At 46.1% G+C, this 24,832-nt stretch overlaps 1 protein-coding gene across 6 annotated transcripts in view; it reads right to left on the reverse strand.

Annotated features, from left to right (window-relative positions):
* Window positions 1-24,832, reverse strand: part of LOC139252375 (uncharacterized) — a 336,279-nt gene that overhangs the window by 148,127 nt on the left and 163,320 nt on the right. For 5 of the 6 annotated variants that reach the window (XM_070873361.1, XM_070873357.1, XM_070873358.1 and 2 more), the window contains one exon: window positions 12,619-12,765. The exons of the other annotated variant lie outside the window; for it this stretch is intronic. In XM_070873361.1, the coding sequence (XP_070729462.1) occupies window positions 12,619-12,765 (147 nt within the window). The remainder of the gene's footprint in view (window positions 1-12,618; window positions 12,766-24,832) is intronic. 6 annotated transcript variants of the gene reach the window in all.

A 24,832-nucleotide genomic window follows, 5' to 3' on the forward strand; every position in this document is an offset into this window, starting at 1 on the left:
TAAATCGTTGAAGGAGGCAGGGCAGGTTGAGAAAGCAGTTAAAAAAAACATACGGGATCCTGGGTTTCATAAATAGAGGTATAGAGTACAAAAACTTGGAAATGATGATGAACCTGTATAAAACACTGGTTCGGCCTCAACTGGAAACTTGTGTTCAAATCTGGGCACCGCACTTTAGGAAGGATGTGAGGGTCTTAAAGGGGGTGCAGAAAAGATTTACGAGAATGATTCTAGAGATGAGGAACTTTAGTTACGTGGACAGACTAGAGAAGCCAGGGTTGTTCTCCTTGGAGCAGAGAAGATTGAGAAGAGATTTGATGGAGATGTTCAAAATCATGAGGGGTCTCGACAGAGTTGATCGAGAGAAACTGTTCCCATTGGGAGAATGGTCAAGAACCAGAGGACACAGATTTAAGACGATTAGCAAAAGAACCAAAGGCAAAATAAGAAAAAACAATTTCTACGCAGCGAGTGGTTAGGATCTGGAATGCACGGCCTGAAAGGGTGGTGGAGGCAGACTCAATCAAGGCTTTTAAGAGGGACTTGGATAAGTACCTGAAAGAAAAAAAATTGCAGGACCAAGGGGAAAGGGCGGAGAGCTGACACGAGCTCGACTGGCCGAATGGCCTTCATCCGTGCTGGAATCATTCTATGGGCTCAATGTTCCCCAATGCCATTTTTTGGCGTATTGCCAGAGTTACGCCCGTTTTTCTTGGCCCCAACTACTCCAAAAGAAAAGTAGCAACTTTGCCCGTTCTATTTTTTGAAATTGGCGCGGCGCTGCGCAGCTTGTCCTTTAGCTTCAGGGAGGGGTTGGAGCCTAATGCCTGCGCCGGAAAAAACGATGTCCCCCCTTCTGCACATGTGAGAGAAAAAAAAGGATGTTTTTGACGTGATTCCTATGGGTGCACGTGCGCAGTACAGCTCCCGGTCTGCATTCGGCCATATTTAAAGAGCGTGTGTGAGAACTTTAATTCTCAGTGGAAAAATCGGAGCTGCAATACAAGATCCAACGCGGCTCAAGGACCAAGAGTTTCTTACAGAATGAAATGGAAGCACTAGTTACTGTAATTGAGGCCAAATGGCACGAGCTGGACATCAGCAGAGGTCACATAAAAGTTTCACCAAAAGAAAAGAAACAACGCTGGAACCAACTTGCAGAAGATTACTGTGCAATGGTGACCATCCCGAGGTCTGGAGGCCAGGGCAAAAAGAAATGGCAGGACCTTGGTCAAGTAGTTAGTGTAAGTAATATTTTAATTTATTCAATGGGATTGCAATTGTAAAAGTGACCAGCTATATATGTCCCACCCAGCAGAAAGACACTGTAATGACTCAAGAGTCTGGTTACTGTAAACTCACTCAGGTGCAACCTGATCCATCTTTATTCCAGCCCAAGAGTGCCAGCTTGACAAAGACACACAGCTTATATACAGGTGACCAAGCACACATGTCACATGCATACAGGCCAATGACCTTCGACCGCCGCACTCTCTGGTGTCTGGTGACCCTCAAGCATTAATACATAACAACATCCCCCTTTTAAAATTTTAACAACAGTCTTTTTACAAATTAAGATGGTCTGGGGCTTTCCTCTCACAAGTTGATCGGCTCAGTTCAACTTTGGCTTTGGGCGAGCGTTCTGAGTCCGTTCAGACTGAGGGCTGAGTAGCCGATCTGATGGGAGTGGTCATGACCACATCAGAGACTGAACGTTCAGAGTCAGTAATGTCAGCAGAGTCTTCTGATGAGTGAACAATGGTTGGTTGGTCACTGACTGCATCTTCCTCACTCGATTCTAGTTCATCCGTGTGCCGCAGTTTAACCTGGTCAAGGTGTTTCCTGCCTGTTTGCCCATTCTTAAGCACGACAATAAACACTCTTTTAGCCTCCTTGGCTATAACAGTGCCGGCAATCCACTTTGGACCTTGACCATAGTTCAGTACATAAACTGGATCGTTGACCGAGATGTCACATGACACGGCAACATGATCATGACACCATTGCTCACTTTGACGTCTGTTTTCATTCAAATCATGATCATTCAAATCAGGATGAACAAGAGAAAGCCTGGTCTTGAGATTTCTCTTCATCAGTAGTTCAGCAGGAGGAACCCCAGTAAGCGTATGAGGTCTTGATCTGTAACTGAGCAATATACATGACAACCGTCTCTGCAGTGAGCCCCGAATTACACATTTCATACTTTGCTTGATGGTTTAAACAGCACGCTCTGCTTGACCATTAGAAGCAAGCTTGAATGGAACTGACCTCACATGTCTGATGTCATTGAGTTTCATGAACTCCTGAAACTCAAGACTTGTGAAACAAGATCCGTTGTCGCTCACAACAATGTCAGGCAAACCATGAGTAGCAAACATGATACGAAGGCTCTCAATGATAGCTGTAGATGTGCTGCATGACATAATAACACACTCTATCCATTTAGAATATGCATCTACGACGACAAAAAACATCTTTGCTAAGAACGGGCCCACAAAATCAATGTGGATCCTCCACCATGGTTTGGATGGCCACGACCAAAGACTCAGCGGAGATTACGCTGGTACTTTACTTAGCTGCGTGCAAGTATTGCACTGATGCACGCATGATTCCAGATCAGAATCAATTCCAGGCCACCATACATGAGACCTAGCAATGGACTTCATCATGACAATATCAGGATGACTGCTATGAAGTTCACATACAAATTTTTCTTGTCCTTTCTTCGGCATGATTACACGATTACCCCACAGTAAACAGTCTGACTGAATGGACAGCTCATCCTTGCGTCGGTTGTAAGGTTTGGTCTCCTCACGCATCTCCATAGATATGGCAAATCAATCACCACTGAGCACACATCGTTTCACAACCGATAAAATAGGGTCATGGCTGGTCCAGATCCTAACTTGTTGAGCAGTGACAGGGGTTCCTTCACTCTCAAAAGCATCCATTACGAACAGTCGATCTGCAGGTTGAGGCATCTCCATCTCAGTTATGGGTAAGGGCAGACGACTCAGTGCATCGGCACAATTCTCAGTACCAGGTCTATGACAGATGACGTAATCAAAGGCAGACAATGTCAGCGTCCACCTTTGAATGCGGGACGATGCATTGGTATTAATACCTTTGTTTTCCGCAAACAATGAAATGAGTGGCTTGTGATCCGTTTCTAGTTCAAAACGAAGACCAAACAGGTACTGGTGAATTTTTTTTTACCCCATACACACAGGCCAAAGCTTCTTTCTCTATCATACTGTAAGCTCTTTCCGCTTTAGACAGACTTCTCGAAGCATACGCAACAGGTTGTAGCTTGCCCGATTCATTTGCTTGTTGGGAGTACGCAGCCAACCCCATATGATGAAGCATCACAGGCCAATTCAAGACGCTTACACGATCATAATGAACAAGCAACTTGTTTGAACATAGCAGATTCTTGGCTTTCTCAAAGGCTCTATCTTGAGATGCACTCCAGACCCAGTTATCGCCTATTCTTAGTAACACATGCAGTGGCTCTAGTAAAGTGCTCAATCTGGGTAAGAAATTACCAAAGTAGTTGAGTAGCCCAAGGAACGAACACAGCTCCGTCACATTCTGAGGCCTGGGTGCATTTTTGATGGCCTTGGTTTTCGAATCAGTGGGCCTGATGCCATCAGCAGCTATCTTCCTCCCGAGGAATTCGATTTCAGGTGCCATTAATACAAACTTACTTCGAGCATTTCAGCCTGAGTCCCACTTTGTCCAGACGCTGTAGGACTTCTTCAAGATTGTTCAAATGTTCAGCAGTGTCGCAACCTGTGACCAGAATGTCATCTTGAAACACGACAGTTCTAAGAATGGACTTCAGTAAACTTTCCATATTCCTCTGAAATATGGCTGCAGCCGAACGAACCCCAAAAGGACACCTGTTGTAGACAAACAGTCCTTTATGGGTGTTGATGCAGGTGAGTTTCTTCGAAGTGTCGACAAGCTCCTGGGTCATATAGGCCGATGTCAGATCCAGTTTCGTGAATGACTTTCCATCAGCTAGCATGGTGAACAGGTCATCAGCCCTGGGTAACGGATACTGATCCTGTTTCGAAAATTGGTTAATCGTAACCTTGTAGTCTCCACAAATCCTGACAGTGCCATCACTCTTCAACACAGGAACAATGGGACTGGCCCATTCATTAAACTCGACCGGTGATATGATTCCTTCACGCTGGAGTCTGTCAAGCTCAATTTCAACCCTCATCATGTACGGAACAGACCGAGCTTTGTGATAGACAGGCCTTGCATTAGAGTCCAGGTGAATCGTATCTTGGCCCCTATAAAATTACCAATGCCCAGTTCAAACAAAGAAGGAAACTTTTTCAATATTTGAGCACACAAAGTATCATCCACCAAGGACAACATCTTGACATCCTTCCAGTTCAGCTTGATTTTCTCGAGCCAATTCCTGACGAACAGCATTGGACCATTACCTGGGACGATCCATAATGGTAATTCGTGAACCACACCATCATATGACACCTCAATTGCTGCACTGCTGAGCACCGGTATGAGTTCCTTAGTGTAAGTACGCAACCTGGCATTGACTGGACTCAGCTTCGGTTTCGCGGCCTTAGTGTCCCACAGCTTGTCGAATGTCCTTTGGTTCATTATCGACTGGCTCGCACTCATGCCCAGCTCCATTGACATGCCATTCAGCTTCACATTAACGACTATCGGCTGGCTCTTGCTCAGGAACGAATACAGTCCATTCACTTCCTCCTCGGGTTGCGTATCCGGGCCATCACTGAACTGGTCCTCATCAACCACGTGGTGAGCCGCACCACGCTTGCTCCGTTGTGGATACATCCTGTGAAGATGCCCCACTTTCGAATATCTATTGCATGAGTATGATCTAAAGCGACACTGATGAGGCCGATGATGCCCCCAAATGCTGACAGGGTGAAATCTGGTTTGAACTAGTTGGCAGGCTTTGAGCAGAGGCAGGTGTTGCGTAAGCAGCTCTGCCCAAAAATGATGCCATCTTGTTTACATTGCTTGCCGTGGAACTCCGACTCGTCGATGATATCGTCATCCGTCGTCATGCATGCCTGGGCAGTTGCGATGGCCTTTTTCAAATCCAGCGTCTCTGCAGCCAACAGCTTCCTGAGGATCGCATCATGGCTGATGCCTATCACAAAGACACCACGCAGCATGTCTTCCAGTATGTTCCCGAACTTACACGGCTCAGCAAGATGTCGTAGGTCGGCGACAAATCCCGACACGACCTGGCTCTCAGCACCGAACATGCGTGTAGAAACGGAAGCGTGATATGACGATCCCCTCTTGTGGCTTCAGATGGTTACCCACCAATGTACACAATTCCTCGTACCCTTTTTCCGCCGGATGTACAGGCGAGAGAAGATACTTCATGAGGCCGTAAATTTTCGGACCACAAACGGTGAGAACTGCCCTGCATTTAACTGCGTAGGCCTCTGCTTCCATGCCACTGGCCACAAAATACTGATCCAGGCGGTCGACAAAATCCGCCCAATCCTCGCCCTCCACGAATCTCTCCAGGATTTCAACCCTGCCCATTGTGCATGCGAAGGTTCTTAAATTACCTCGTCGTCAATTGTAATGACTCAAGAGTCTGGTTACTGTAAACTCACTCAGGTGCAACCTGATCCATCTTTATTCCAGCCCGAGAGTGACAAAGACACCCAGCTTATATACAGATGACCAAGCACACATGCCACATGCGTACAGCCCGATGACCTCCAACCACGGCGCTCTCTGGTGTCTGGTGACCCCCAAGCATTAATACATAACAGACACCCTCTCTAAAAAGTTATATTTTCATCTTTGCAGAGAAAGGTGGCACACAACAAATGGGAAGCACTCAAATAGGAGGAGGCATAGCAAATCTGTACCACTGCAAGAGAGGGTCGCTACTTTGATAGGTCCTGCCTGGAGAAAAGCAACCACCACTGCACAAGCTGGGCTCACACTCGAGAGAGAGAGAGGGTAAGTCCTGCAAATTCCACAATCTGGCTTTGCTAAATGTTAAGTACTGCGTGGGCTAGCCATGCTTCGGTTCGTGGGGATGTCTCCGTCAGCTATGCTTCGGTTAATGCAATGTGCTATCATTCATTGTGGTCCTTCAAATCAGCCTGCTGCCTGCGCTGTGTGAGCCTACTCAGGCCACCCACCCTGCCCCCTCCTTTGCTGCTCACCATTTGTCTGTTCTGTTATATTTTGCAGAACTTGAGGCCAACCCTGACGATGTAGAAGAAGATTCAGACCCGGACGAGCCTGAAGAGGAGAACATCTTCCAATCCCTCCTTCCAGACAAAGAGCATGGGGGTCAGGGGAGGGGAAGGGGGAGGTGATGGATGAAGCCCCCACTGTTGTACTCACCTTGGAAAGGGTGCAGGAGGCGCTCATTAAGGCACCAGGCCCTTTCCTGAGTGGTTCAAGTATTGTTGTGACATTCCATGGTTTCCCACAGTCCGAGATTGGGGATTCCAGTGCGGTGCAGCGAGGCACACCCAGGGCCCCTCCATCAGAGGCTGCGGGTGCCAGTGGGGTGCAGCGAGGAATACCCAAGGCCCAACCATCCGAGGCTGCGGGTCCCAGTGGGATGCAGCGTGCCACATCCAGGGTGAGGAGGGGAAGGAGAGCTCGATAGCGCTCTCCTGAGGTGTAGGATCTAACAGATGTGTTTCAGATGATGGCAATGAGTGCGGAGAGCATTGACCTTACATGATCACCCCTGGACACCATCAGTGGGGTGGGTGATGAGGTTCCGGGACTGTCAGGAGAAGTAACAGCACTATCATGAGAAATAGGAACACTGTCCGGGAACATGAGGGAGGGAATGTCTCAGGCAGCGGAAACAATGTCAGTGAACATGAGGGAGGGAATGTCGGAGTTAGCTGCTGTAATAAGGGAACATGCCCAGACCCTGCACCCATTGACAGAACAACTGCCACTCCCACTCCAGTCCTCAGACCAGCCTCTGAAGAGGCCCAAGCCGTGCCCTCCACATTACGGCCTGCCCCCCTCCCCCCCACCCCCCGCCCTTCAAGAAGTGCGCATTACCCGAGATGTTCGAAAGAATAAGCTTGGTACCAACCCAAGAAATGCTGCACCACTGCCTGTGGGCAGGGGTGTAATCACCAAGACCAAGCGCAGCGGGCGGTCTTAGAATAAGGTGGAGGAGGAGAGATGGGTGCAGCCTTTCTTTGCAGCTGCTGCTGTTATTATTATTGTTGTTATTGTTGTAACTGTTCTCAAATTTTTTTTTTTAATTGTAAATTATGCAAATTTACAAGTTTAAAAGTTTGTAAGTTTGTTAAAATTTTGAATAAAATATATTTTAAATTATAACTGAATCATTTCCATTATTTGTTCCATTATTAACACAACTTTTTGAAGTAAAGAAGAATCATTTCCATCATTTGTTCCATTAGCACAACACAACATTACGGAACAGGTCCAATCAGTAAACATGGTCTATTTGGAATAGTTGCCGCTGAGCCTTCAGGCAGTAAAGCGTTCACGGATGAGCTGCTGGCGCAAGGCTTGAGCAATCGTTAAAGAGGCACGACGACCTGCCCTCCTCCGCCGTCATGCTCCGAGTTCAGGTAGTTGCATGGCTTCCTCGTCCTCATCATCTGCATCTTCCTCATCATCATCAGCCACTCTCACCTCAGGTGGGTCTTTTACTACCAGCTGCTGCTGCCTCATGATGGCTGAGTTATGCAGCATGCAGCACACAACAGTGAACTGACCGACAATCTCAGAGGAGTATTGCAAGTAGCCTCCGGAATGGTTCAGGCATCGGAAACGCTGCTTCAAGATGCCAATAGTCCTCTCTATTATGCTGCGCGTCGCAATGTGCGCCATGTCATTGAAAGTTGGCATACAGGTACAGCAGGCGGTGAAGAAGGCAAATGGTATGTTGGCCTTCATAGCTAGGGGATTTGAGTATAGGAGCAGGGAGGTCTTACTGCAGTTGTACAGGGCCTTGGTGAGGCCTCAGCTGGAATATTGTGTTGCGTTTTGGTCTCCTAATCTGAGAAAGGACGTTCTTGCTATTGAGGGAGTGCAGCGAAAGTTCACCAGACTAATTCCCAGGATGGCAGGACTGACATATGAGGAGAGACTGGATCAACTGGGCCTTTATACATTGCAGTTTAGAAGGATGAGAGGGGATCTCATAGAAACATATAAGATTCTGACGGGACGGGACAGGTTAGATGCGAGTAGAATGTTCCCGATGTTGGGGGAAGTCCAGAGCCAGGGGACACAGTCTTAGGATAAGGGGTAGGCCATTTAGGAATGAGATGAGGAGAAACTTCTTCACTCAGAGAGTTGTTAACCTGTGGAATTCCCTGCCGCAGAGTTGTTGATGCCAGTTCATTGGATATATTCAAGAGGGAGTTAGATATGGCCCTTACGGCTAAGGGGATCAAGGGGTATGGAGAGAAAGCAGGAAAGGGGTACTGAAGGAATGATCAGCCATGATCTTATTGAATCGTGGTGTAGGCTCGAAGGGCCGAATGGCCTGCTCCTGCACCTATTTTCTATGTTTCTATGTTGTATTCCCTCTGGGTTACGCGTAGGGGCGTCATCAGTCAGGTGGTGAGGCCGTACCCTTTGTCTCCCAGTAGACAGCTCTACCCTTCTGGCTGCTGCTGAAATATGGCAGATATAACGCTCTCGTGTAGGATGAATGCATCATGGGTGCTCCCAGGATATCTTGCATCAACTGACATGATGCGATGCATGTCATCACACACGAGCTGCACATTAACGGAGTGGAAGCCTTTTCTGTTCCTGTGCATCTTGGAATCATCCAAAGATGTTCGCAAGGCGATGAGGGTACAATCAATGTAGCCCTGTACCTTTGGGAAGCCAGCAATCCTGGAGAAACCCACAGCACATTCATGCATTGCCTGGGCAGTCATGGGGAGCTTTATGTCGTCATTCCTCCGGGCATATAGTGCAGCAATCACCTGCAAAATGCAGATGTGCGCTACATGTTGAGAAATGGCACCCACAGCCCCAGTTGTGGCCTAGAACGATCCGGAGGCATAGAATGAAAGTGCAGCTGTAACCTTCACTTCAACTGACAAAGCAGTCCTCCTGACGCTTCTAGGTTTCAGGTCTGCTTTTACTAACTCACAGATCCCAGTTACAACTTCTTTGCGGAAACACAACCTTCTGACGCAGTCTACATCACTCAGGTGCCCGTCTCGATATACCCAATGTGGGTAAAGCCTCCTACCCACCACCCTACGTGCTCTGAGGTTCCTCATGCGATGATGTCGAATCAATTATCTCCTCCGCAGCATCATCATGCAGAAAGCTTGTACAAGGTATGGCATTGTCAGTATTGCCCCCATGATTCGATTGTACCTTTGTAAGAAGCTCAAAACGGCAGGCAGGACAAGGTTCTTTGCTCTCTCTCTCCCCAAGGTTGACGCCCTAGTAAGGACCACACCTAGGGCTGAGCAGGCGCAATGATCGGGATCCCCCGAGCTTCCTTTGATGCATAGTGGCATAGTGTAAGGCTTCTCATGCTTTCCATTTGCTTTCCACACCCTCCCGGGCTCCATTTGATGCATAGTGTAAGGCTTCACATGCCTTCCGTTTGCCTTCCCCCACACTCCTGGGCTTTTTTGGGGGTGGAGAGGCTGTCGGGAAACGGCTGCCTCAACTTCTGAGGCTTCCTGCAGCCTTCTCACTGCTGCAAGAAGCCTCAGTGCTGATCATAGAAGGGCAATGTGCTTTTATTAAAAAATGTTCAAACATTAAACAGCTACAAAGAACTACAAAAATGGCCGAGTGCCAATGTTTCCTTCACACTGCGCATGCGCGAACGCTCCAACGCGCACGCGCAGGGTTGCCGGCACGAATAAAACTAATTTAAATGGTACCCGCCCACTCCCACTTACAAAATCGGCGCGAGTGGTAGGCTCCGCCCACCTGGGCGCCGCGCCAAGCAGACATGGAGCTGCAGGGCGCTCCAGAATCGCGCGTTTTTTTTCAGGCGCCGTTTTTGGCACGAAAAACGGGCGCCCAGCTCGGAGGGGCGCCCGTTTTGTAGCGTGTGGAAACTTGGGGCCAGAGAGTTACGGAGTCAGATACAAATCTTTAAAAGTGGGGCTATAAGTTGATAAAGCTGCAAAAAAAAATCAACTGGATCTTGATTTTATACATAGAGTATAAAACCAAAAAGATAATGATAGCTTACACAAAGGTCATTGCTAGGCCACAGTTAGAATATTGCTTTCAGCTTTGGGTGCTGTCATGTTTTGAAATGTTTGCCAATTTGGCTCAAAAAGGATGTGGATTAATTTATATTATGATATTTACTATTACTACTGATATTACTATTTAACTTTGGTCCACAAATGATTAACTCAAAGGAAGAACAAGCTACTCGGGTTGTAGATTAGGTCCCTTAGCTGGGGCACAAGATCAAGAAGATGACAAAATTGTGTTTCACACAAAAGAGGTTAGTTTGTGATAAGGGGGGTAATCTGGTGCAATAGATCACCCGCGTGTTATAGAAAACACCCTGAATTTCATTTCCAATCAGGTGGGTTCTATAATTGGTAGTCCATTCTGTGACATTACCATCCAGGCAGAGAAGTTGAAAATTACCCCCAATTTTTCCAACACTTCCTCGAGAAATTTGCAGCTGTAATAGTGGTTTCATTCACTAAGCACAGCTAAACAGAGAGGCTTCTGATCTAAGATGATAGTTTGACTGGCAACTCGGTGAGCTGCAGAAGTGTCAGAGGTCAAAACTTTTTTGGCTTCTCTCAGTAGAAGGCGGCAGTTTGCAGTAAGTTTGAGTTTGAAACTGTCAGATAGGCAGAGAATACTCTTTCCAAGAGAGTACCAGTCAGTTCACCAATACTGACTGGTAAAGTGAAAGTAGGCCTGTACCAACAGCGACGTTTGTGTATTTTATTATTTTAGATAGGAGCGATAGGAAATATATAAACCTTGTTGCAATAATAGTATTCCGTTCAGTCATGTATTTCATGTAAAATAAACCATCTTGTTGGTTTATAATTGACCACATCTCACTGGATTGCTCATCAGTTTGCCTTCTCGGAGATAAGAGAAATGTATGTGGGTCACATGCAAGATCTTAATTCTTAAATTTATGCTCTCTAGTTACCAACTTACTGACCAAGGGAAATAGTTATCCTGTATTTACCTTGCTAAAGTTGCTTATAATTGTTCATATGTCTTTAAGATCTCCTCTTAACCTTATCCGTTCTAGCGAAAAATGCCCCAGTTTATCTGGTCTTTACTCATAACTAAAGCTTCCATCCCCAGTAACATTTTAGTAAATCTCTTCCAACTAGACTCGAGTTACCCGGTTTATCCTTTCTCCTTTTTTGAACAGAGGCATTACATTAGCAATACTTCACTCCTCTGCCACAATTGTCATATCCAAGCATGTTTGAAAGGTTGTGATCATAGCCTCTGCTATTTCCTCTCTAACTTCCCTCAGAATTCTAGGATGCACACTATTATGGTCACTTTTGTGTAGAATTTGGAGTCAGTTCTTGATACACTTGATAAAATAACACTGGTGTTAGCTGAACCCAAGATGTATATTTTATTTTTCACCTGATAAACTGTAGTTATCCCTGAGGATCTGAGAGAATTTATGCAGAAATTTTTCTTAAGAAATTAAATGATATGGAGTAGAGTCTACCGTAAGGATATATTGTACATAGCCTCTGGAATCAGCAGCCTTGGTGGGACAAATAGGGGCAGAATTTTTTGTTAGCACTTGAGTGCAAAGCATCACCTGGGTGGAGTGCAGAGAGATATATCAAGTAGGGAGGATCACACGCCAATAATTGACCCTGCCTGATTTTCCCAAGTTTGCACCTCCTAGGCAATGCTTTAGTTTAACATGCTTAAGAGAGAAGTCTGCCTCACAGTCTTTTCTTGCACTATGTTTATTATTTTTAAATTATGCAATGGGTACGAAGCAAGAAAGCTAAAGTAAAACAAGTTATCCTTTAAGAAAACTCAGGGAACTTATTTTTCGCAAGTACTGAGTCCCTACTGGCAAATTACAGGTGAAAGGGGAAGGTGTCATAGGACACAGCAGTTATAATGCAGAGAATGAATGAGCTCTTTCTATGCCGCAGATTTCTATGATTCTATACCAGGAGATGGCACATGATGCAAACAAGGCTATTAATGTGTGATTCTTAAAGGGGTCATCTCTCTTCCAAATTTTCCTCTTTTGAACAATGAACTAATCAATATCATGTGGAGGATAATTTAATGAGAAAAAATGCATATACGACAGGGACAATTTTCCAACTTTGTGCCGGTGACAAGAACTTCAGCCTCCAGAAGTGCAAGTCGGAAATTTGAGCATGTGCTCTGCACAATTTTCTGACAACTAATTTAAACGGTTTGAAAAGCAACACCCGAATTTTTACAGTGAGGAAGTCTCTCTGGCATAAACACAAAGATGGGAAACTTTTCTATTTTGAAACTTGAAAGATGTACCTTTTACCACTGGAGCTTTTTTTCCCCAAAACATGAATTACACATATAAATTAACTCATAAAATAATATACTAAAATCAATAAATACCTTTTCAGGGTACGTAACAAGAAATAGTTTTTGGTCTTCCAGATTGGTCACACATTTGTGCAGAAATCCACTGCGGGAAAGGAATTCTTTAACTCCCATTTCACTTATTGAGAAAGAATGGTCCGAGATGTACAATGCTGAATTATCCTGAGAATACAAATAAAAAGTGTGAAATCTATAATATATGCTTAGTCACAGAGAGAATCTATTGTAAAATTGCTTAAAGGGGAAGATATGTGCTAGCAGGAGCATTCTCAGGGCAATTAACCATCATTATCCCTTCAACCACAACTCCACGAAGATATTTAAGTTGTCAAAGTAACAAGCTTTAGTTGCTGATGCCCATCAGGAAGAAGGAGCAGGTGCGATGCTAGGAGAAGGACATTTGTAGCAAGATTCGGACTGTCTTGGAATTAGAGTTATGAACAAATTGTACTGTGTTCTATATTTTTAAAATGCATTCTTACTTTAAAATGGAACTACTTGACACCAATTTTGTACACAATGATTCAGTTCAAACTAAATGTTGCTCATAAAATCATAGAATGACACAGCACAGAAGGAGGTTATTCAGCCCATCGAGCCTGTGCTCGATGAAAGAGCTATCGAATTAGTCCCACTCCCAGCTCTAATCCCATTGTCCTACAATTTTTTTTCTTCAAATATTCATCCAGTTCCTTTTTGACAATTACTATTGAATCTGCTTCCATCACCCTTTCAGGCAGTACATTCCAGATCACCAACAACTCGCTGTGTTAAAAATGTTTTCCTAAAGTCGCCTCTGGTTCTTTTGCTAATTACCTTAACTCTGTGTCCTCCAGCTACCGACCCTTCTGCCATTGGAAACAATGGGAGAAAAATTGGATTACTGCTGAAAATGAGCACGTGGATCATGATGAGAGATCAACCTGTGCCCGTTCAAAGTGATGCTGGCAGCACGCCAACTTCATGCTGCTAATTAGAATGATTGTGGCGTACAGTCCAACATTGAACATAAGAATATAAGAAATAGGAGCAGGAGTAGGCCATTTTGTCCCTCGAACCTGCTCCGCCCTTCAATAAAATCATGGCTGGTCTGATCCTGGCCTCAACTCCACTTCCCTGCCCACTCCCCATAACCCTTGACTCGCTTATCATTCAAAAATCTGTATACGAACATATTGAATGCGCTGCTGAGTGGCTGCATGCTCAACATGGGGCCCAAGTTTCTAAAAGGCTAGCATCAATTAAAACTAGTCTGCATTTCTTAAAGGCAACCTGCACCTCTGAAATGGGAGGTGCATTCTGGCTGCTGCAGGTATTTCAACTGGCTGGGGAACAGAATGTGAGCGTTAAGAATTAGTATTGATGGTACAACAGGGGAAAGAGCGTGCTCCAACATTCTTGGATGTAGCACTGGAGGTTTTGGTGCAGGAGGTGGACAGGAGGAGAGAGGTCCTGTATCCACTGGGGGGGGGGGGGCGGTGGGAGGGGGGGCAGTCAGAGGACCGTCCAGACAAAATCGGAACATGCAATGGGAGCAGATAGCGTCATAGTCAATGGCAGCAATAGAAACATAGAAACATAGAAAATAGGTGCAGGAGTAGGCCATTCGGCCCTTCTACTCTGCACCACCATTCAATAAGATCATGGCTGATCATTCACCTCAGTACCCCTTTCCTGCTTTCTCTCCATACCCCTTGATCCCTTGAGCCGTAAGGGCCATATCTAACTCCCTCTTGAATATATCCAATGAACTGGCATCAACAACTCTCTGCATTATGGGAATTCCATAGGTTAACAACTCTCTGAGTGAAGAGGTTTCTCCTCATCTCAGTCCTAAATGACTTACCTTTTATCCTTAGACTATGTCCCCTGGTTCTGGACTTCCCCAACATCGTGAACATTCTTCCTGCATCTAACCTGTCCAGTTCCGTCCAGAATTTTATATGTTTCTATGAGACCCCCTCTCGTCCTTCTAAACCCCAGTGAATACAGGCCCAGTCGATCCAGTCTCTCCTCATGTGTCAGTCCTGCCATACTGAGAATCAGTCTGGTGAACCTTCGCTGCACTCCCTCAATAGCAAGAACGTCCTTCCTCAGATTAGGAGACCAAAACTGAACACAATATTCCAGGTGAGGCCTCACTAAGGCCCTGTACAACTGCAGTAAGACCTCCCTGCTCCTATACTCAAATCCCCGAGTTATGAAGGCCAACATACCATTTGCCTTCTTCACCACCTGCGGTACCTGCATGCCAACTTTCAATGACTGATGTACCATGACACCCAGGTCTCGTTGCACCTCCCCTTTTCCTCATCTGCCGCCATTCACATAATATTCTGCCTTCGTGTTTTTGCCACCAAAGTGGATAACCTCCCATTTATCCACATTATACTGCATCTGCCGCTCATTTGCCCACTCACCTAACCTGTCCAAGTCACCCTGCAGCCTTTTAGCATCCTCCTCAAAGCTCACACTGCCACCCATCTTAGTGTCATCTGCAAACTTGGAGATATTACACTCAATTCATTAATGTATATTGTAAATAGCTGGGGTCCCAGCACCGAGCCCTGCGGCACTCCACTAGTCACTGCCTGCCATTCTGAAAACGAGCCGTTTATCCCGACTCTCTGCTTCCTGTCTGCCAACCAGTTCTCTATCCACGTCAGTACATTACCCCCAATACCATGTGCTTTAATTTTGCACAACAATCTCTTGTGTGGGACCTTGTCAAAAGCCTTTTGAAAGTCCAAATACATCACATCCACCAGTTCTCCCTTGTCCACTCTACTAGTTACATCCTCAAAAAATTCTAGAAGATTTGTCAAGCAGGATTTCCCATTCATAAATCCATGCTGATTTGGACTGATCCCGTCACTGCTTTCCAAATGCGCTGCTATTTCATCTTTAATAATTGATTCCAACATTTTCCCCACTACTGATGTCAGGCTAACCGGTCTATAATTACCCGCCTTCTCTCTCCCTCCCTTCTTAAAAAGTGGTGTTACATTAGCTACCCTCCAGTCCATAGGAACTGATCCAGAGTCAATAGACTGTTGGAAAATGATCACCAATGCATCCACTATTTCTATGGTCACTTCCTTAAGTACTCTGGGATGCAGACTATCAGGCCTCGGGAATTTTTCGGCCTTCAATCCCATCAATTTCCCGAATACAATTTCCTGCCTAATAAGAGTTTCCTTCAGTTCCTCCTTCTCACTAGACCCTCGTTCCCTTAGTATTTCCGGAAGGTTATTTGTGTCTTCCTTTGTGAAGACAGAACCAAAATATTTGTTTAACTGGTCCGCTATTTCTTTGTTCCCCATTATAAATTCACCTAAATCTGACTGCAAGGAACCTACGTTTGTCTTCATTAATCTTTTTCTCCATATATCTATAGAAGCTTTTGCAGTCAGTTTTTATGTTCCCTGCAAGCTTCCTCTCATACTCTATTTTCCCCCTCCTAATTAAATCCTTTATCTTCCTCTGCTGTATTTCAAAATTCTCCCATTCCTCAGGTTTGCTACTTTTTCTGGTCAATTTATATTCCTCTTCCTTGATTTAACACTATCCTTAATTTCCCTTGTTAGCCACGGTTGAGCCACTTTCCCCATTTTATTTTTACTCCAGACAGGGATGTACAATTGTTGAAGTTCATCCACGTGATCTTTAAATGTTTGCCATTGCCTATCCACCGTCAACACTTTAAGTATCACTCGCCAGTGTATTCCAGCCAATTCACATCTCATACCATCAAAGTTACCTTTCCTTAAGTTCAGGACCCTAGTCTCTAGAATTAACTGTGTCTCTCTCCATCTTAATAAAGAATTCTACCATATTATGGTCACACTTCCCCAAAGGGCCTCGCACAACGTGATTGCTAATTAGTCCTTTCTCATTACACATCACCCAGTCTAGAATGGCCAGCCTAGGATGTAGTTAAATAGTTGGGAATCTTTCAGGTTTAGACAGAGAAAAACAAAGTAACTCTCCAGTAGGAGGCAATTAGCAGCTAGTTAAAACCAGTTCTGTAAACGACTGACCAATAGTGAGTCATCTGACCGAGATACAGTTTAAAAAAAGGCAGCTCGTGCAGAACACGGAGTGCAACAGCATAGAGTGGCATTTGTGAGTTTGGTAAGTGGGTGAGTTTGGGCAAGTGGGGGTGGCTGGTGCTGTTTTGTCTTGTTTTTCCTACCAGTGCTGACACTAGAGCAGCTCATAAGGAGTGCGAGAGTAGGAGACGGAGGCCCAGAGACCAGCCCAACCAGTTGCAGACAAAGATAGAGGAGTGCGAAATCGAGAGGTGACATCACAGCCAAGCTGGTAAGTGGTTGGCTGTTCGACTGGTAAGTATAACTCTCTTTTAGACTGACTTTTAGATTGATTTAATTGGCAGCGAACTACTAAGTAGCTGTTTGGTGTTTAAGTAAATTTTAGTAAGTAAATTAATTTAAGGGTTAAGTCATGGCAGGAGAGCTCGGACCCGTGTCATGCTCCTCCTGTGCTATGTGGGAAGTCAGGGACGCTTCCAGTGTCCCTGACTACTATGTGTGCGGGAAGTGTGTCCAGCTGCAGCTCCTGACAGACCGCATGACGGCACTGGAGCTGCGGATGGACTCACTCTGGAGCATGCGCGATGCTGAGAATGTTGTGGATAGCACATTTAGTGAGTTGGTCACACCGCAGGTAAGGGTAGGATAGATAGTGAATGGGTGAACAAGAGGCAAGGCAAAAGCAGGAAGGTAGTGCAGGAGTCCCCTGCGGTCATCTCCCTCCAAAACAGATATACCGTTTTGGATACTGTTGGGGGAGATGACTTACTAGGGGAAGGCACCAGCAGCCAGGTTCATGGCACCGTGGGTGGCTCTGCTGCACAGAAGGGTGGGAAAAAGAGTGGGAGAGCTATAGTGATGGGGGATTCTATTGTAAGGGGAATAGATAGGAGTTTCCTCGGCCGCAACCGAGACCCCAGGATGGTACGTTGCCTCCCTGGTGCAAGGGTCAAGGATGTCTCGGAGCAGCTGCAGAGCATTCTGGGGAGGGAGGGTGAACAGCCAGTTGTCGTGGTTCATGTAGGTACCAACAATATAGGTAAGAAGTGGGAAGAGGTCCTACAAACTGAATTTAGGGAGCTAGGAGTTAAATTAAAAAGTAGGACCTCAAAGATAGTAATCTCTGGATTTCTACCAGTGCCACGTGCTGATCAGAGTAGAGGGAGCAGGATAGTTAGAATAAATACGTGGCTTGAGCAGTGGTGCAAGAGGGAGGGATTCAAATTCCTGGGACATTGGAACCAGTTCTGGGGGAAGTGGGACCTGTACAAAAGGGACGGTCTGCACTTGGGCAGGACTAGAACTGATGTCTTGGGGGTAACATTTGCTAATGCAGTTCGGGAGTGTTTAAACTAATATGGCAGGGGGATGGGAACCTATGCAGCGAGATGGGGCAAAATAATATGGAGTCAGAAACAGATGGTAGAAAGGTAAAAAGCAATAGTGGAAGGCCGAGTAAACAAAGGCAAGAAACAAGAAGGGCCACACTACATCATCATTTTAAAAGGACAAAGGGAGTTAAAAAAACAAGCCTGAAGGCTTTGTGTCTTAATGCAAAGAGTATCCGTAATAAAGTGGATGAATTAACTGTGCAAATAGATGTTAACAGATATGATTTGATTGGAATTACAGAGACATGGCTCCAGGATGATCAGGGCTGGGAACTCAACATCCAGGGGTATTCAACATTCAGGAAGGATAGAATAAAAGGAAAAGGAGGTGGGGTAGCATTGCTGGTTAAAGAGGAGATTAATGCAATAGTTAGGAAGGACATTAGCTTGGATGATGTGAAATCTATATGGGTAGAGCGGCAGAACACCAAAGGGCAAAAAACGTTAGTGGGAGTAGTGTACAGACCTCCCAACAGTAGTAGTGATGATGGAGAGGGCATCAAACAGGAAATTAGGGGTGCATGCAATAAAGGTGCAGAAGTTATCATGGGTGACTTTAATATGCATATAGATTGGGCTAACCAAACTGGAAGCAATACGGTGGAGGAGGATTTCCTGGAGTGCATAAGGGACGGTTTTCTAGACCAATATTTCGAGGAACCAACTAGGGGGGAGGCCATCTTAGACTGGGTGTTGTGTAATGAGAGAGGATTAATTAGCAATCTCGTTGTGCGAGGCCCCTTGGGGAAGAGTGACCATAATATGGTGGAATTCTACATTAGGATGGAGAATGAAACAGTTAATTTAGAGACCATGGTCCAGAACTTAAAGAAGGGTAACTTTGAAGGTATGAGGCGTGAATTGGCTAGGATAGATTGGCGAATGATACTTAAGGGGTTGACTGTGGATGGGCAATGGCAGACATTTAGAGACCGCATGGATGAACTACAACAATTGTACATCCCTGTCTGGTGTAAAAATAAAAAAGGGAAGGTGGCTCAACCGTGGCTATCAAGGGAAATCAGGGATAGTATTAAAGCCAAGGAAGTGGCATACAAATTGGCCAGAAATAGCAGTGAACCTGGGGACTGCGAGAAATTTAGAACTCAGCAGAAGAGGACAAAGGGTTTGATTAGGGCAGGGAAAATAGAGTACGAGAGGAAGCTTGCAGGGAACATTAAGGCGGACTGCAAAAGTTTCTATATATATGTAAAGAGAAAAAGGTGAGTAAAGACAAATGTAGGTCCTCTGCAGTCAGAATCAGGGGAAGTCATAACGGGGAACAAAGAAATGGCAGACCAATTGAACAAGTACTTTGGTTCGGTATTCACTAAGGAGGACACAAACAACCTTCCGGATATAAAAGGGGTCAGACGGTCTAGTAAGAAGGAGGAACTGAGGGAAATCCTTATTAGTCGGGAAATTGTGTTGGGGAAATTGATGGGATTGAAGGCCGATAAATCCCCAGGGCCTGATGGACTGCATCCCAGAGTACTTAAGGAGGTGGCCTTGGAAATAGCCAATGCATTGACAGTCATTTTCCAACATTCCATAGACTCTGGATCAGTTCCTATGGAGTGGAGGGTAGCCAATGTAACCCCACTTTTTAAAAAAGGAGGGAGAAAGAAAACAGGGAATTATAGACCAGTCAGCCTGACATCGGTCGTGGGTAAAATGATGGAATCAATTATTAAGGATGTCATAGCAGCGCATTTGGAAAGAGGTGACATTATAGATCCAAGTCAGCATGGATTTGTGAAAGGGAAATCATGCTTGACAAATCTTCTGGAATTTTTTGAGGATGTTTCCAGTAGAGTGGACAAGGGAGAACCAGTTGATGTGGTGTATTTGAACTTTCAGAAGGCTTTCGACAAGGTCCCACACAAGAGATTAATGTGCAAAGTTAAAGCACATGGGATTGGGGGTAGTGTGCTGACATAGATTGAGAACTGGTTGTCAGACAGGAAGCAAAGAGTAGGAGTAAATGGGGACTTTTCAGAATGGCAGGCAGTGACTAGTGGGGTACTGCAAGGTTCTGTGCTGGTGCCCCAGCTGTTTACATTGTACATTAATGATTTAGACGAGGGGATTAAATGTAGTATCTCCAAATTTGCGGATGACACTAAGTTGGGTGGCAGTGTGAGCTGCGAGGAGGATGCTATGAGGCTGCAGAGTGACTTGGATAGGTTAGGTGAGTGGGCAAATGCATGGCAGATGAAGTATAATGTGGATAAATGTGAGGTTATCCACTTTGGTGGTAAAAACAGAGAGACAGACTATTATCTGAATGGTGACAGATTAGGAAAAGAGGAGGTGCAACGAGACCTGGGTGTCATGGTACATCAGTCATTGAAGGTTGGCATGCAGGTACAGCAGGCGGTTAAGAAAGCAAATGGCATGTTGGCCTTATAGCGAGGGGATTTGAGTACAGGGGCAGGGAGGTGTTGCTACAGTTGTACAGGGCCTTGGTGAGGCCACACCTGGAGTATTGTGTACAGTTTTGGTCTCCTAACTTGAGGAAGGACATTCTTGCTATTGAGGGAGTGCAGCGAAGGTTCACCAGACTGATTCCCGGGATGGTGGGACTGACATATCAAGAAAGACTGGATCAACTGGGCTTGTATTCACTGGAGTTCAGAAGAATGAGGGGATCTCACAGAAACATTTAAAATTCTGACGGGTTTAGACAGGTTAGATGCAGGAAGAATGTTCCCAATGTTGGGGAAGTCCAGAATCAGGGGTCACAGTCTAAGGATAAGGGGTAAGCCATTTAGGACCAAGATGAGGAGAAACGTCTTCACCCAGAGAGTGGTGAACCTGTGGAATTCTCTACCACAGAACGTTGTTGAGGCCAATTCACTAAATATATTCAAAAAGGAGTTAGATGTGGTCCTTACTACTAGGGGGATCAAGGGGTATGGCGAGAAAGCAGGAATGGGGTACTGAAGTTGCATGTTCAGCCATGAACTCATTGAATGGTGGTGCAGGCTCGAAGGGCCGAATGTCCTACACCTGCACCTATTTTCTGTTTCTATGTAGTCCCGAGGATCTGAATGCAATGTTGCAAGGAGTTTAATGACCTTACACGAGTGGTCAAGATCAGTGAATTTATCTTCAAATGCCATATCCTTACAACTAGATCACTAGCCTCACACATTGCTGAATTCAGCACCCCACCCCCCCCCCACACCTCCCCCCCTCCCCCCATTTACTCACCTACCAACAATCTCTATCAATCGCGACTCAATTCTAACATTCATAGCTTCACCTCACCCTCACACAATTAGCACTGTTGCAAGCCTCACATCATTTCTCACAGCTTGCATACACTGGCAACTATTCAACCATGAAAGTCACATCATCCAAACAGATTGTACGACACGAACTTCCATTTCTCTTGCAGGATACGGTGATGCACAATTGGAGGCAGCAGCGGTTACCTGTTGAGGGACAGGCGCACCTGCATATCCTAACCCACATGGTGGAAACGGTCCTGGCCACTCTTGGAAGGGACATTGCTGAGCCCATGGCCTGCGGCACGGCTGAATCAATTGAAGATGACGATATCCTCATACCTAAGCCTCCTTTTCACATCCTACTTCCCCCTCATCCCACAGTTTCTTGGATTTATAAACCGCAGATGGTGTAAGCACGCACCTCTTGCTTTCCACCACTCCATCTCTCCCCTCACCCCGCTTTCTCTCACCACAACCTTACCCTTGTGCCTTTCTCCTTTTAGATGGTCAAGAACTGCAACTTGACCTGCACTGGTGATTGAGCAGAAATACAAGAGGAAGAAAATGATGCAGAAGACACAGCACCACCACCCGATTTCACACTCCAGCCACCAGCTCAGATACTGACACTGCGTGGACCTAACAGGATAGGTTAGACACGAGATCGCCATGTGGTGAGATACCGGGCACAAGTGGCCTACAGCCAGGGCAGGGGGAAAGGGTAGCACAGGTGCCAGCTCCCTGGAGGGCAAGGTTGCAAACGTGTTCTTCTGCACAGGACTCAGATAAGGACTTGGAAGGGGCGGCCTACAGAACAAATCTAATGGTTATGTACAATGAAATTCTTGGTGAATTGGAAGGCCTGCTAGAAAGCCTGAATGCAATGTCAAGGAGCATGGAGGAGTCCAGATCCAACCTTATACAGGGCTTTGGGCAAAGCTTAGAGTCCAACCTTTCCAGCGTGGAAGGAGTGAGACGATCCATTAGCGCACTTGTGGACCCAACCGTCCTGCATTGTCTGATGTTTGATGTCTCAGCTTCCTTTGCAGCACAACTAGAAGCCACCCAACATCTGAGTGCTGCAATGGAAGCTCAGACTGAAGTCATCCAAGCTCAGCTTGCTGCCACGCAAGCACAGACTGCTTCCATCACGGCTGGGTTTACCAGTGTTGAAAAGGGCTTGCAGGGTGTCACAGCAGTCCAGCAGTCTATACTCCAACAAATTACTAGGATTGCTGAGGTGCCGCCCTGGGGGAGTGGCTATGGATTCACGGAGGATGAGCCTGCTGTCCTCTCTCAGGATGACAAAATTCGTCCTCCCACCACTGCCATGTTGCCAGTGCCCTTGCTGCAACCTGTCTGCCAGCCAGCCCAGACTACTGCCACCCATGCTGAGGTGGGGCAGTCCTAAACTGGGCCTTCTCGGCCAAAAGCTGCTCGAGATCATCCAGCAAGGCCATCTGCAATCTCCCCCCCTGAAAGTCAGCAGCCTTCCATCAACCATGCTGCAGCCACTGTGGTAGCACTACATAAGAACACTAGGAAAGGCAAAGGCATGGGAAGACAAACACTAAGGGAATACACAAGGGTGATTAGTTGACTTTTGAATTAAATATTGTAATGATTTGATGCATAAAATTGATTTGGGATATTTGTTTTGTGTTGTATTTTATTGTAGGATTGTGGACAAGAGGACGATGTGATGGGAGGTGAGGTGCAGGACAATTGTTGAATGTAGAATTAGGGCTGCGTTCACTGGTCCTGCAGTCGGATGAGTCGATCACAGATAGCGAGGCAATAATGGGCTGTCTGGGTTACCTCATTCTCCTCTTCTCCGTTTCATCTTCCACAGCTGCTCGTCATATGCCTGGTGGCAAGGGCAGTGCTGGCATGATGGAGAGGTGTGGAACATGCAGCAGACCATGATGAATCTTGAGACAGGCTCTGGTGAGTACTACAGGGCTTCTCCAGAGCGGTCCAGACAGCGGAAGCGTCGTTTAAGGATGCTAATGGTCTGCTCTATCAGGTTCCTTGTGGCAGTATAGCTTTTGTTATGTGCAGCAGAGTCATGAACCAGGTGCTCAGCAGATAGTCCTTGTCGCCTAGTAGCCACCTGCTGGTTTGTCGTGCTGGCTCAAATGCTGATGATACATCGGACTGCCGCATAATAGAGGCATCATGAGGGCTCCCACAATACCAAGCATTGACATGCATGATGCACTGAGTATAGTTGCACACCAGCTGGACGCTGAGGGAGTGGAATCCCTTCCGGTTGTATTATATCTCTGAAATGAGATGCGGCGCCCACAAAGCGCCATTGTGCAGTCAATGGCACCCTGCAGCATGGGGAAGCCTGCTATCCTGGTGAAGCCACGTGCTCGTCCACCTGCTTCCCTCTGACAAGAGTGAATGAAATGCACTCAGATCTCTTTGCACATGACAGCCTCACTCACTTCCCTTATACAGGAGTGGATGGCGAACTGGGAGACATTACAGATGTCGCCTGCTCGAGCCTGGAAGGAGCCTGACGTGAAGAAGGTCAAGACCATGATCACCTTCACAGCCACTGGCAATGCCTTCCTTGCTCTGGGCTAAAGCTGCAGATCTGCCTGCAGCAGGTAGCAGATTTCAGTGAGCACCTCATGAGTAAGATGGAGATGACACATGCACTGTTCCTTGCTGAGGCTGAGGTGGGAGAATTGCTCCCTGAAGACCCTGGGTGGATATGGCTTCCTGCTGAGAGCCGTTCTCCCCGTCCTCTTCCTGCCTCTTCTAGCAGCTTGTTCTGCTCTGTGCCCTGCGACCAAATTGTCGCCCAGTTTCTCATTAGTTACTCTATCAAAACTATTCATGAATTTGAACACCTCTATCGAATCTCCTCTTAATTTTCTCTACTCCCAGGAGAACAACCCCAGCATCTCCAGTCTCTCCACATAACTGAAGTCCCTCAGAAGGTACCATTCCAGTAAGTCGCTTCTGCCTTGACATCCTTCCTAAAGTGTTGTGCCCAGAATTGAAAACAATAATGCAGCTGAGACCTAATCAGTGTTTTATAAAGGTTTCGCATAACTACCTTGCTTTTGTATTCTTTGCCTCTATTATCATCATTATCATAGGTGATCCCTCGTATTAAGAATGACTTGCCTCCACGCCAAAAAGGGATGAGTTCACAGATGTTTCAACGAAGGACCTAATATTTCAGGTCCAGAAGGGTGGAAGATGCCTGTGCATGGATTTTATTAATGTGTGGTGGCCGTTGCACACCAACCATCACACGAGCTTGACAGAGCTAGGTCTTGGTCCAGTGGCAAGGATTAACCACATCTAACTGGAGACCAGCTCTGTTGCACAGACCTAGTGTGCACACATATTGCAGTGTGGGCGGGCCGGGCTGCCTCTGGGCCCTCGCCTCTTCTGGGCCCTGAACTCACACCTCTCCTGCGCCCCGATCACGTCGCTCCACGATCACTCGCCGCTCCTGCTGTACCTGCCCATGCTCCAATCAGCGACCTGGACCTTGGTGACGTCCAATCCAGTTGCCCTCTTCATA

Source organism: Pristiophorus japonicus, unplaced genomic scaffold (genome assembly GCF_044704955.1).
Source record: "Pristiophorus japonicus isolate sPriJap1 unplaced genomic scaffold, sPriJap1.hap1 HAP1_SCAFFOLD_461, whole genome shotgun sequence".
Taxonomy (NCBI): domain Eukaryota; kingdom Metazoa; phylum Chordata; class Chondrichthyes; family Pristiophoridae; genus Pristiophorus; species Pristiophorus japonicus.